The sequence below is a fragment of the Protomyctophum bolini genome (assembly GCF_963924005.1).
Source record: "Protomyctophum bolini genome assembly, chromosome: 16".
Classification (NCBI taxonomy): domain Eukaryota; kingdom Metazoa; phylum Chordata; class Actinopteri; order Myctophiformes; family Myctophidae; genus Protomyctophum; species Protomyctophum bolini.
The window spans coordinates 14,419,491-14,433,868 of record NC_137877.1 but is presented as its reverse complement, the minus strand read 5'-3'; the positions used below and the strand labels follow the sequence as shown (position 1 = coordinate 14,433,868).

The following is a 14,378-nucleotide window of genomic DNA, read 5'->3' as shown; positions in this document are numbered from 1 at the left end:
CGGCGCTCCCTCCCTCCCTCCCTCCCTCCCTGCAGAGCTGTGTGACCCGGATAGATTTTGGGAGTCCTCCTCCGAGCCTCCCCTAGGCCCCCTCGCGGCAGCGTGCCGGTCGTGTCGTTTGTCTCTCTTCTCTCTCTCTCTGCGACTCCCTGATGATAGGAGCACTACAGGTGTCCCATGGTGTGCTTTTCAGGGCTCACATTCCCCCTCGTGCGGGGGGTTACGGGGGCCCCGTGGCCCCAAACCATGATGGCGCTTCCTGCCCGCTCCTGTTGGAAGATAGAGAGATATCAGGTTAAAGCTGCAGGTTTGCCGTGTGGTGAATGGTGATTGTGGTTATAATATATATACACACACAGGCGTTCAACAGCTTGGTTTTATCGTTAACTAGGCTTGCAATCTGGGAACCCAGTGGCAAAACAAGGAAAAAGAAACAGCACCCTGCTTCAGGGCTCGAGACTGCTCTTGAGGGATTAGGAGGATTGTGCTTCATTTGACCACTTCCAACCTGGCATCCCTAGTATTTTTGACCTGTCATCATTAGTAAAAGATGTGTCACAAATGATCATTAATATAAAAAATGTACCAATCTGTAGCTCACAATGGGTTCCACCATGGCACACTGAGAGCTTGTAGATTATTATTTTCACTATTCATTCAAGTGGTTAAACACTTTGAGCGCATAACCTGCCATGCACAACATTTATTCCATTGTCTTTCCACACGTAATTTGTTTTGTGTTTAATTCACCGTTGTTAGATGGTTATTATGAAAACCCAGGTTTGTCGCGGACATTGGGACATTGTAACCGGAAATCAACCAACCGCCGGCTTGCAAGGGCTTCTTTGTCTGTGATTTCCATGGATCAAAGGCACAAATATCTTATCAATTATACTATGTTTAACGCATGGAATGTTAAGGAGGCACTCAGCCCTCCACCTCACCCAAGACAATAATATTGACATTTAATTGTATAGCCGAGACCCAGAATTGATTCAGAACAGCAGAACAAGAGAACAGGAGACAGGAGAACAGTACAAGCTCGTAGCCGCGCTATGAGCTTGTATATCTGCTATTTTTCCAAATATAAAATCATGGTTACAATGTGGTTAAACCATTTTGGGCGGGAACCCCTTTTGGTGTTAGCATTGTTATGCTTTAGCTATTGAAAAATAGCAGATCTACAAGCTCATAGCTTGCAGAAATCGAACAACGACTGACATAGAAACATAGCTTTTTCAGAAAACTGTCAGGATTTTTTTCTTTTTAATACTGTTTTTATTAGGCATTTTTTGTATGACATCAGAATATTATCGACAATGATAATGAGTAGTTCAGTTAAATAAAATGAAAAAAAATAGGGATTTAGAAGACATTTATAGAATCGTTCCCAGGTCAAAATGGGTTAAACGCTAAAGTGACACAGATGCGTTCCATCATGTCTTAACGGGTTGCGGATGAGGGACGTGTCAACCTGCTGGTTCAAGCTGCGGTCAACGTGCACAGTTCAGCTGATGGCTGCAGGACAGAACAGGGCCTTCCTGAGTCCAGATAAGGTATCCATTAATCATCAGCCCCTCTCAAGGTCAAACGCAAGGCTCCATCTATGGTCCGTTCCTCCACATTGTTCTGTTGTCCATGAGACCGTGCCTGTGCCATTTCACTGCTATGTGTCCATATTCAATTTGGGGATGTTAATAGTTAACCGGTAATCGATTAATCGCTGTTAAGAAATTAGTCAATTAAACGTAACAGTTAATAACTCATTGTAATTAATCGAAACTTATGGGGTTCTGTCATTGGGTGGTTTTCTGTGAATGTAATGCTGTCTGCAGTGCGCGTGTGGCTGAGGAACGCACATACAAAGATTCCCTAATTTGCCATTGCCTGGCCCTGTATCGTCAATGGTCAAATAAATATTTGATTAAGGAATATAAGAGAGAACAATAAAAAAATCGACTTTCTGCCATTCATGACAATCATACAATGAGCACAAATTCGATCCCACAGAATTTAGAATAGATAATAACAGGTAAACATTGGCCGCTGTCACGGTGAATGTCATCTTATTTGAAGATCTATACACCCACAGTGGTCAACAAAGTTGAGTATGTATGAATGTACGGCCGATAAATCGGTGCATCGCTACAAACTTATAATACACAAGGTATCTTTCTGGTGCATACAATAATGTGGGAAAAATAGCATAAAAAAGGAAGAATGCATGGCCTTGTCCTAATCATGGAATGGGTAGGTGGTAGTGGGTAGGTGGGTGGTTGGTGGGGGTCAAACAAGCTAATGCTCTCTACCTACGTCAGCCGGTCAGTGTGAAACCAGACATGTCAAACGCTGCCTGATCATTTTATCTGGAGGAACATACTCTGCATTCCGCCTTGGCAATGGCAACGCTAGCTACGTTAGAGTACAGCACCACTCACTCTCAATCAATGCGCACTGCGTCGCTACTGCTGTTGCCCTGCAACGTACGTATACAATTTACAATTTAGGCATTTAGCAGATCATTCAGCGTATCCTTCACTAAACTCATTCACTAAACTCACCCACACAGCCGTCAGCTGTTTGGTACCACTGAATCTGACATGGATTGGAGTTGTTTCCAACAGTGATGGAGAAAAGCATTGAAAAGCGATGACGTATCAGCAACAACGTGGCTATATACGTAACGAGTCAAACAGGACCCTTTCCAGGCAGGGCTGCCTGCAACAACACAGCTAAATGTCCCCATCCGTCCTCTCTGTCCTCACATGGAGACATGTCCCCCATCCATCCTCTCTGTCCTCACATGGAGACATGTCCCCATCCGTCCTCACGTGGAGACATGTCCCCCATCCATCCTCTCTGTCCTCACATGGAGACATGTCCCCCATCCATCCTCTCTGTCCTCACGTGGAGACATGTCCCCCATCCATCCTCTGTCCTCACATGGAGACATGTCCCCCATCCATCCTCTGTCCTCACATGGAGACATGTCCCCCATCCATCCTCTCTGTCCTCACATGGAGGCCTGACGAATTCGTAGACTAAAAACTATGACAAACGATTTACGTCGACTAGCTTTTACCACTCACTAAAATGAAATAAAACACAGTGCAACAGTGGTATATCTGGCTAGGAGGAGTTTGTTTTTACCTCATTTTCTGCTAAATATATCGTTGCAGCGTCGACATCGCAATGCACACATGATGTGCAATATTGCACGTTGTGTAGTACATGTGCACACTAAGGCAAATTTGGCCGAAGTGTCAGTCCTTCACGTTGAGTAAAACACTTTTTTAATGAGAAGACATATAGAAAAGTGAGAGACAGCAAGAGACAGACAGACAGACAGACAAACAGACAGACAGACACAGACAGAAATGAGTGACCCTGGGACGACATTAGGATTATTACAGGCATATAATTTTCTTTGTACTTTTTGCAGCATATTAAAGCATGACTGAGGCATGTGCCTCTTTAACCTGCTGGGCTAAACAGAATGCCCCCGCCAGGAACACAGAGAGGCTTTATGTCAACAGCTCTGAGTGGGTAATCAATGAATGCCCCACTTTTGGAGTATTGGTATCTGTGCAACTAACTTACTGCAAGAACAAATGCAGTAGGCTAAAGTATGCATGATGAATTCCAGAAGCCAGGCCGCTACAGTCCAGAGCTGAACAATGCATCTTTGATGTGAAACAGAGTATAGTATAACATTACTCAACGTTTCCCCCAGTAGGATACTTGGTGGAAAAGTGAAGGGAAATAACATTTCATTCCCTCCACAATATCCTCCAAACGTTTAACCATGTAAAGCCCTATTCTACAATACTATAAGGTTCACAATGCTGCACATCACAACACTTTGTGAGCTTGTAGATCAGTGGTTTTCACCACGTTATATTCACCAATATTATGTATTGGTGAATACCGTAACTATTTAAACATCAATCATAACTAAATTAGTAAATTGCTAGTCATAGCAATTAACTAAATACTTCAGATTCACAGGTACATTTTTACTTAAATAAATTACTTAAAGTAAAGGATGTTTTGCTATTGATAAACAATTGAGGAACAGCCAACATAATGTGTGTGTGTGTGTGTGTGTGTGTGTGTGTGTGTGTGTGTGTGTGTGTGTGTGTGTGTGTGTGTGTGTGTGAGAGACTGTGCGCACGCGTGTGCGTGCGCGTGCATGCGTGCAACTGCATGGCCCAGGTTGAGATCTTGTAAGCTTCAAATACCTGCCTCCGTCAATCAGACAAGGGACGTTTCCACGTTGGCGGATGGACAAATGCTTGGTCTGCAATGTGAATTCCAGGCAGCAGCATTCTGGTTTGCTACCAGGGTGGGACATAACCATAACCACTAGATATGCCAACCAAATGCCAGTCCATTTGGGCTGTGGCTGTTAAGTGTGTCTACGATACCTGCTGCCATTTTGGCAACAAACCAACCATTGTTTGATAGTCATGTGCTAACTGGAATTCTAATCGTCTTGAAAAATATTGGGAGTGGCCAATGAATTTCAAAAATATATATGCATGTATATTAGCCACTAGCCAGGGGTGTGACGGTTAGTCAAACTAATCGATTTATTTTCAAAAATAAGCTCACAACACCACTTGTAAATTGGCTAGTGTTGTAACTATATAATAATCTGTCTAACATCTAACTGATTTAGTTATCATTTAAAAAAATATATACAAAGCTTTTCGTGTTGATTCGTCTATATATCATTACAAAAATCAAATTCATCAAAAAAGTAATCGACAGAATAATCGCAAAGAAAATCATTATAAAGTATAGCCTGTGGTCAACTAGGTGGTCAGACAGTATACAAAATAAATCATGCTTTGTTGCGTTCACACACACTCATTCGCTCACACACAGACAGACAGACACACACACACACACACACACACACACACTAATTCGCTCACACACAGACACAGATACACTCACACACAGACACACTCACACAGACACAGACACACACACACACACACACACACACACACACACACACACACACACACACACACACACACACACACACACAATTAGTACAAGGCAAACTAGAGGTGTGCATAATTGGGCCACATGGCTCATCACCTTGTGTGATGAGCCAGGTGGAACTCATGGGGGGGAACTGATGTTTTCTGCACCCTCTGATGAGACAGGGTGACATGCCTCATTACAACAGTTTCACTAACTTTTTGCCTGTATCTTGAGCTTGTGTGGCACTGCCATGACAACTGAATTTCCCCTGCGGGCCGGGCCGGGGTCAATAAAGGTCTATCTATCTGTGCTGAATGCCCAATGGGTGCAGGCAGGCGGCCGCTTTAGGACACCAACGTTGAACTAACTGGGACGTCAAGAAGCCAAACATGTCTCAGATACTGCCGTCTAAATAAGAGGAACCCTGTTATGAACAACACCATGGTAGCAGACTGACTCCATCGTCCCAGCCCCTCTGGGACCTTTCTCAACCAGGACACACACAGCCATCACTGTTTGTTGCAGACAAGACTTTTTCAGAGACAAACAAGATACAAAGATTTTTTTGTGCACGTGTGCGTGTGTGTGTGTGTGTGTGTGTGTGTGTGTGTGTGTGTGTGTGTGTGTGTGTGTGCGTGTGTGTGTTTGCATCCACAAAAAGACTGTTGCCCAATCCATGAGATGTGTTGCCTGGGCTTCCATCCATTCCTGCGATGCTTGGAGCACTGCGTCTGACCAGAGAGCATTCCATTCCACAAGTAAGTACAAGTTAAACCATACCAGCCATTGCATCATGGGGCAGCCGACGACTAAAATACACGGAATAAATTGCATATACATACGGTATGTAGTCTAAATGGGGAGGCATCCACACACACCGCAGGCGCACACATATCTCTTACACAATTACGAAACATTTCCTAGCCTCTCTTTGCTAGGAAATGTTTCGTAATTGTGCTTTCTGTGTGGCACGCTCCCTCACACACCTGCACTAATATCTATACTTATTGATCTACTTTTGAATAATTCCCATCCCTCGATAACAGAAGCGTAACTTCAACCCTTACGTTTAATTTATACATAGTGTAGAGATGAGCTCTGTTTGGTGTGTGACATACTACTACTGTGCATAGGCTAAATTTGGCTTTACCCTCTACTTAAATTATCCCGATTCCAGTGTATAATTAGGAAACTTGTGTTAATCATTTAATTTTTTTATGCCACAAAGATAATTAGGCCCACTTTTTGCTTATCCTTAAATTCTCTAGGTTGTCCTCAGACGAGCCCTCCATCGTTGCTTCCAGTCATCCCGGTTCTCCATACATTTAGTTTGTTGGTACTTTGCGCTCCTGCATCGTTCTCGGGTACATCCACGTATGTTAATGTGGGAAATCCTCGTGATCGATTTCACATTTTACAAGGGCTGCAACAGTTCAAACTAATGGATCATAAAAAATAGCAAAAAATAGCTGATCAATAAGCTCACAGTGTGTATGTAGATCAGCTATTAGCCACAATTTGTGCAACACTGCTGCACAATTAGAGTATAAATAGGTCTTAAGCTATTGATTAGTCTAATAATAATAAAATCAATTCATCTAAAAAGTAGTCAACAGAACAAGGCTAAGAATCTAACCGATAGCTGCAACCCTACATTCTACAAAGCAACTTCATTGTGAGAATATCCCAATTAGTCCAGGTACATATACTGTACAGACTTAGGTCAGGATACATAGGAAACACGGGTCAGGATTTAGAAGGCGTTTTTAGAATCGGCCTCAGGTCTAAATGGGAGGGAGGAGACTTACCTCCTCCAAATTATTACCGTTACCTTAAGAACAGTACCACAGCAGACGGTAGATTACAACAAGGTAGGCCTTGGCTATATGTGACTTCAAATCAGTATCACAATTATTTAAAACGTTTCATTATGATTCATGTTTTTTATAGCAGAAATAGCCAATCTACAAGCTCAATGCTTGTAGATTGTAATTCCCCAGCCACAACAAGCTACAACAAAGCAGCCACAGCTAAAGTCTGCCAGCACTTAGAGAGGTAACATGTATGACTATGCTCGCTTGACCAAATTGATGCTCTCTGATCACACAACCTCATCTCTGTAGTCTGTACTGGGTTCTCTTCCCATCTGAGACCTTAGCTGAATTCCAATAGCCCAAATCACTCGCTCATTCAATTCAATTCATTCACCCACGGTCACTCCAACAGCGGTGTTATGGTGAAATTGGTGACCTGCTGAAATATGTGACAGTCGTGTTGACATCACATAACGTCAGTGTCCGAATGTAAACCATTTCAGTTTTTTTATTAGCAAAGTTCAAGCTAGCTGTATTTAGGCCACATATTTAAAGACCTCCGTGTAAGTTATGTGAAGTCCACAAGATGGTCACCAATTTCACCGTAACACTGCCATGCTGGAGTGACCCAAGTGTGAGTGAGCGAGTGGCCAAGATTTTGGGTATTGGAATTTGGCCCTTGTTTCACTGCTCACTCGTTCACTTTGCAGACGACTCTTTTCACTGTACTTCCTCAATAAAGCATGGAACAATCTTTAACGAGGATTTCCCACAACGATGAACAGTTACAGCCTGAAAAGGTTGAGAACCAGTGAGGTAGGCCAGAAATGCCAACTGCAGGAATGGCAGATTCTTTTTCTTACATTTAAATAAATAAATAAAAGCTGAAACCTACCAGCTCACAACGTGTCACATGGAATGTGTATGTGCTATTGTTGTGCAACACCGTCATACGACAAAACACAGGGCTTAAGACAATTTAAGATGGAAAATCATTAAAGCACACAGATGTGTATTTCATAGGCCGGCGTGGCTGGCATGCTATCATCTCCTGTATGAATGTTATCTTGTAAGTGTTAGGTTCACACCTGAGCACAACACATGGCTGGCTGCAGCAATGCCAAGCTACAATGAATGAACCTACCGTATGCACGCATGCATGCATGCATGGGAAAAGGTAAAATCACAACCCACAGCACACACTAGTACACACACTTTTTCAGTCCATTTCTGATTTCCAACAAGCGTTTTCTCTCTCTCCCCCTTTTAGTCATGCATTATAACAAAGAAGAAGCCATTCATAACCCTGATATACAACCGAACAGTGTGTGTGTGTGTGTGTGTGTGTGTGTGTGTGTGTGTGTTTGTGTGTGTGTGCTGGGGATGTTGTTGACAAAGTTATCTGTGTGGTTCATTGGTAAGTGAACCGGTACTGTGCGGGAACACCCAGGCCAGGGGTCCTCGCTCCAGGGGGTCCCTAGCTCTGATAGTTAATAGTTAGTCCTCACCATTAGACTAGAGAAGATAAGGAATGTATATTTTGATCAGAGTTTCACTGATACCTCTGTGTGTGTGTGTGTGTGTGTGTGTGTGTGTGTGTGTGTGTGTGTGTGTGTGTGTGTGTGTATTTCCACAGTACAGTAGGTACAGTAGGGGGTCAATACATTAAAAAAGGTTGTCACACAGCCAATGCTATAGTGTCACAGTCAGTCAGTCAGACAGACAGACAGACAGACACACACACACACACACACACACACACAAACACGCGTAAATAAAGTTTTCTCATAGAACCAGCCATATAGCCTACAAAACAGTAATACATGATGAGACAGTGTGTAGATTGGGGCCTGCCCTGCAGGGCTGCAGTGCAGGAGGAGTAGGAGGTCTGGAGGACTGGAGCAGTCCCGACATTCCAACACAGCGAGAATTTATAATGCGCCGCACCACGGTGTCGCTGACAAAAAATAGAACAGATCTACAAGTTAACAACGCGTCGCGGTGCGACGCGTTGTTGGCTTGGAGATCTGTTCTTTTTTGAGCCCAGCAGCAGCGAGCGACACCCAAGCAAGTCCAATGGATGGCCCTGAACTGAAGCTTGGTTTGTGTTGGACGGGAAAAGCCGAGGCTTTCCCTTCCCGTCTCTCTTTTTGACTTACATTCCTTGCTTCAAATACTTAAATACACCCCCCTCCCCTGCCCCCCTCCCTAAACATGACTTTATACCCCGACAACAAGTCATATTAAGGGCTTATAAATAATATACACCATATATGAAGATACGAGATCAAGAACTTACCATGTGATATATAAATGGCATGGGAATAAATTAAAAAAAAACGTCTTTGAATCGGGAAAGTTAGAAAAGAGAAGGGGCAAAAGAAAAAAATCCCCCTCCAGAGAAACTCGTTCCTTCTTTCTTTCTTTCTTGTTTTTCCGGGTAAACTTTCTTCTTATTACATATAATCCGAATCGTTCTTCTTCCTTCAGTTTAGCTGGAGCGAAGTTGTTCCACTATAAACTCGCGTCCATTTTCTGTCCTGCAGCTAAAGTAGAATGTGAATCGGTACAGAAGTTGGATACAAAGTTACTGCATTGTTCACATTCCAGAGGTCACGGGAGGGACCACTGTGACGTCAGAGCATTGTGGGCGGGGCTTCTTCTAATGTATTTGGTGGCTCTTTGATAAAAATATGAAAACGGTGATATTATTAAATATTTGTGTGAGTGTGACTGTGTGTGTGTGTGTGTGTGTGTGTGTGTGTGTGTGTGTGTGTGTGTTATCATGAAATGTAATCCCACATGACACATATGTAGTTATAATATATAGCCTATCATATATATAATAAACTAATGATAAAATAATTATGCATTTTAAATTCTTTCTTTCTTTAAAAGAATATATATAATCGATTATATTTAGCCTCTCAGACCCTAAACTTAATATTAATATTTTGTTTTGTTGGATAACATGTCCAGTTGTCCACAATTACATGTAGCCTAAGATTTAGACTAAATTTTAGGCTAAATTCCATGCTGTAGCCAATTGATGTTGGTACCATTAAGGAGAGATAACAGGCAAACGTTGATCAAAATAACAATAACTTACAGTAAGTAATGCAGATCATGTCTTGAGAGCGTAAAATTAGTTTCATTTTACGCTGTCAAGAGTTAAAGATCTACAGTATAAGGGTCCATTTGGTTACCAACTCTCCATCAATTAAGTTTAACTACAGGGAACCACCTGGAAACCCCTCAAGGACCACTGCATGGTTGAAAACCACTGCTGCCTGTAGGTGGATCAAGGGAAGGTCTGCAATCTAAAAAAATCCTCTGTGTGGGCACTCACTGGCCTGTAGTGGTCCAGGCGCATGCCACATATAGGCTCTGGCCTTTGGATTGTATATATTGTCTATATGGTGTTCATTTTCATGCAGGCTCTTTTGGGCCTCAACAGTGATTGATGGCACTGTGCGTGCATGCTTTCACCGATCAGCTTCATTACACCATTGGTTAATGGTTAGTAATACCTCTAATTATTATAGGCTTGCCTAATACTGCCTACTTTAATGCCATGCAAAGCCAAAAACTAACTGCAGAAACTAAGTTTTTGGACGCAAGCCAATTTATTTGTGTACATCCCCAAAGGTCAAATTAGCCTCTGTGAGTTTTGGGGATAAACAATGACCTCAAGAACAGATACTGTGGCCTTGGCCAGCCGAGCGGTCCAGGCACCTAGGCTGATAATCCAGCCTGACAGCGTGTTGTGGATTCGAGTCCCGAGCCCAACGACCTTTGCTGCGTGTCTAAAGAATATTTTGTTGGCGATAAAAAAGGGGCATGGCAAAGATAATTAAAAAAGGGAGGACCACCTCATTTCCGCTACAAGCCTTCGTCAGGGTCCATGATATATAAGGATTAAATGTCTAATAAGGGTCCATTTGGTTACTAACTCTCCATCATTTAGCTGGGGACCACCTGGAACCTCCTCAAGGACCAATGGTGTTCCATGGACCACTAGTTGAAAACCACTCCTATGCCACCAAAAAGTGGAACGCCCTACCAACAGCCATTAAGACATGTGAATCCCTTGAATCCTTCAAAACCGCTCTCAAAGGGCACCTACGGACGGCTGCAATTTCGAAAATGGCCCTGGCCCCCGTAAAATCTGAATCCCCTTTTCCCCTTAGTGTATATGTTTCTTTTCTTTTCTTTTTTACCTCCTTACATGATTTCCTGTTTTTTGAGTGGTCCCTTATGGAGCTATGTGTGTGGGTGGGTGGGTGGCTGGCTGGCTGGCTGTGTGGGGATCCAGCTTTAGCTCAGTCAGTAGAGCTCTTGCCTTTGGACCACAAGGTTGTGTGTTCAAATCTGGGTACTTTCAACTCAGCTCATCAGTCTTATTTGTGCATATTGTTCTTATTGCGTATTGTCTTCTTTCTTGGTCCCGCCTATAGCTTGCAGCTATATTTTTATTATTTATTTATTTTGCATCCAAAGTAGCCTTTTTTATATTGAACATTGAGTCATTGTGCTAGGCTAGCCTATTTTGTTGTTCCCCGTTGAAGCTACAACCAGGCATGAAACTTCATGGCACTGTGCATCTCCTTGAGGAACAATACTTTGACACTTTTACTAAGTTCTGACCCTTTTGATTTGTTACATACAAACTCTTATTTCTTGTGTTGAACAAGTGAGAGGACCACACAATCACCCTGGGCCTTAATGCTTGATGATCGTTTTGTTTAATACAGTGTAATTTTAGAAGAGGCAGACACAATGTGAACAGACAGGCAGGCAGGCAGGCAGGCAGGCAGGCAGGCAGGCAAGGCAGGCAGGCAGACAGACAGACATGCATGCAGGTAGATTGCAGTCATATATAGATGGAGTAATGTTAACATATTAACTTTAATAAAAGGTTGATATATACTGTATAAGACTCCTGAATAAGACTCATATAGCTCTGAGCATTTACACACACCATGGCTAATAATGCCACCTATTGGACTGATGGGCACATTACAATCTATATGTTTAAGAATCACTCATTCACTTTATATATTTTTTCTTTCTTTATTTTTTGCCCCACATTTTTCAATCAGGTAAACAAAAAGACATTGGAAGTGGTCATAACAACCTGACATCATTCAGATTTTAATAGATATATTAAATAGTAGACAGGGGAAGTTGTGTAAGAAAAGAAAGCACTTAACAGTTGTTCTCCAGCAGAAGAGTGTAACAGGGTAACAAGTCAACAGTCAAACAAAAATAGACAAAGAAAATGTTGCTTTATATTGCAATAGCCTACAAACTGTGTATATCCTGTTTTAAAAGAATACCAAAACCAGGAAAGGATCAAGAAGCATTCTGCATGGTGCAAAAATATTCATAGAAAAATCAGAGCCATTTAAACAGCAGTAGCAGTTTCACAAACTAAGGCACCGCTGACAATGGAGGAGAACAGCGTTGAACCAAAAGGGGTATATCAAGATGCAGGCCAACTCTAAACCATAGGGCTGGGTGATATGGACAAAAAACTAATATCACAATATCTTTTGTGATTAATTATTATTATTTATTTTTCAAAAGATAAATAGCCACAACTTATCGTATTGTTGTGACACATTGTGAGTTCTTAGATCAGCTATTTTGTTATTTCTTTATAGCATAATGCTATATCAATAGATTAAGTCTTAAGATATCCGAAATCTCAGACGTTATATCTAGTCTCATACCACAATATCGATTTAATATCGATATATTGCCCAGCCCTAACTAAAGCAGATACCTCCAAGCGTGATGCAGGTGAATTAACTAAAATACTCTAGCACTATATTGAGATTAACACAATGTGATATGAGCAGAACAGAGAAAGCATCAGCGAGAACCAATATCCAAGTTCAAGCTTGCAAACTATATAATGTATAAATTAATCCAATTATTTATCTTTTCTGCAGTTATCCATTTGATCTGTGACTTCTTTAGCCACTTTAAGCCGGATGCGACAATTATCTACAAGCGCACAAAGCATTGCAGATATGCGGTGCATTGTGAGCTTGTAGATATTTTAGCTGCTCAACACCAGATTGTATTGACTCGACTTGTATTAGTTAATAATTATAGGACTAGGCTATTTTTTAAAAATTTGTACCTAGCCCAAAATAGAGATGCCAGGGTTAATGTGGTTAAACGACCCTGCAGTCTTATGTTGTCACAAACACAAAAGGTCTGATACACATGAATATACAATCAAGGTCCCTAAACGCAACGATCAATTCAACTGTAATTATTAAAGCAAAGACAGAACTTGCGAAACATGCCAACACATCCCTCCAAGGCGATGGAATTCCAACCACCATCTACGTCTACAGTACATTCTCCAAGTGCCAAAAACCCCTGATGAGATCACCACAGCAAAGCGTAATGTTGTCAATGATGTTTCTTTGTCAGTGAAAAGATCTTTGCAGAATCCTTCCCGGGACATAATTATAGCCTAGCCTTTTCAAAAGTGATCAATGTCAAAGGCTTCTCTTTAGTCCCTTTGACACAAAATGGTGCTATTTTATATTCCAAATATACCGTTACGATTATGCAGAGAAGTGTGATAGCATGTACAGCTGACTTTCAATACTCAAAGGGTGTTCCTGTGCATCAAGACAGTTCAGTTCATATTGGTGGACAGTTCTTACCCAAATGCCCACAGGTGAGGGGTCTGTTCTTCCTCAAATATATTAGTATATAATTAGTAATGTAAAGACATTAGTAAAGAAATGACAATTATTTTTGTTGTTTATTCTGGAGGCTGAAGTAAGTTTTGAGGGACGCTAGCACCTAGTATGCCCAGCGTTGTGCGTCTGTGTGTACCAAATTTGAGATGATTTGTTGCTGAGCACGGAATGTGATGTATGATGTGTATTATGTGCTATGAAAAGCTTTCTCTCCCATTAAATGATGGTTGATGGTTGATGGCTCAGAAACCAAATGAATTAGTGCTCAGGGCAGCCTTGCTTTATTGCAGGTTATTGTTTGTGTTTTAATTTTGAGCATATGTCTTATTACTTTGTTGTGATTATCCATTCCTCACTGCCCTGCATTCCCCAAGTTCCACCGTACGCAAAGAAGAAAGCACACTTTTTTACTCGATAAACTGTGAAGGATTAAACAAATCCATTGGCCCATAAACAAAATCTTTATGTGTTGCTGAACAGCTGAAGTGAGTTGTATACCTTAATGACAATACTTCATGTGGTGTCTGGTTTGGGGAGAGTTGTTCATGTTCACAACTATGGAATGAACTGGCATAGGACACAGAGATCACACACATGATCGCGTGAACTGGATTGTATGAGTTGAAATGTTTTCCTGCAGTTAAAATGTAGTGTTCACTTAGTGACGTAGTGAGGAGTATGCTTATTCAGTTCCAAAGCTGTAGAGGGGATCTAACGTGCCTGACTGGCGACTGGGTTGCAGAATGCAGTCCGCGTCACTCCAGTGGTGCAGCAGAGATGCACAGGTTGTTTAAGGCACAGGCGACCTGCACAATCTTATCAAAGGTGGAGAGGCTGG

General features: G+C 41.9%; 1 protein-coding gene across 1 annotated transcript in view; it reads right to left on the bottom strand.

The window, feature by feature from the left end:
* Positions 1 to 13,701: 13,701 nt before the first annotated feature.
* LOC308330834 (uncharacterized protein) overlaps positions 13,702 to 14,378 on the bottom strand; it is a gene marked incomplete at its 5' end in the record, with an annotated part of 2,846 nt that continues 2,169 nt past the window's right edge. The window contains one exon of the mRNA XM_080785909.1: positions 13,702 to 14,378. This exon is cut by the window's right edge and continues 1,281 nt beyond it. Coding sequence (XP_080642035.1) covers positions 14,296 to 14,378 — 83 coding nt within the window. The 3' untranslated portion in view covers positions 13,702 to 14,295.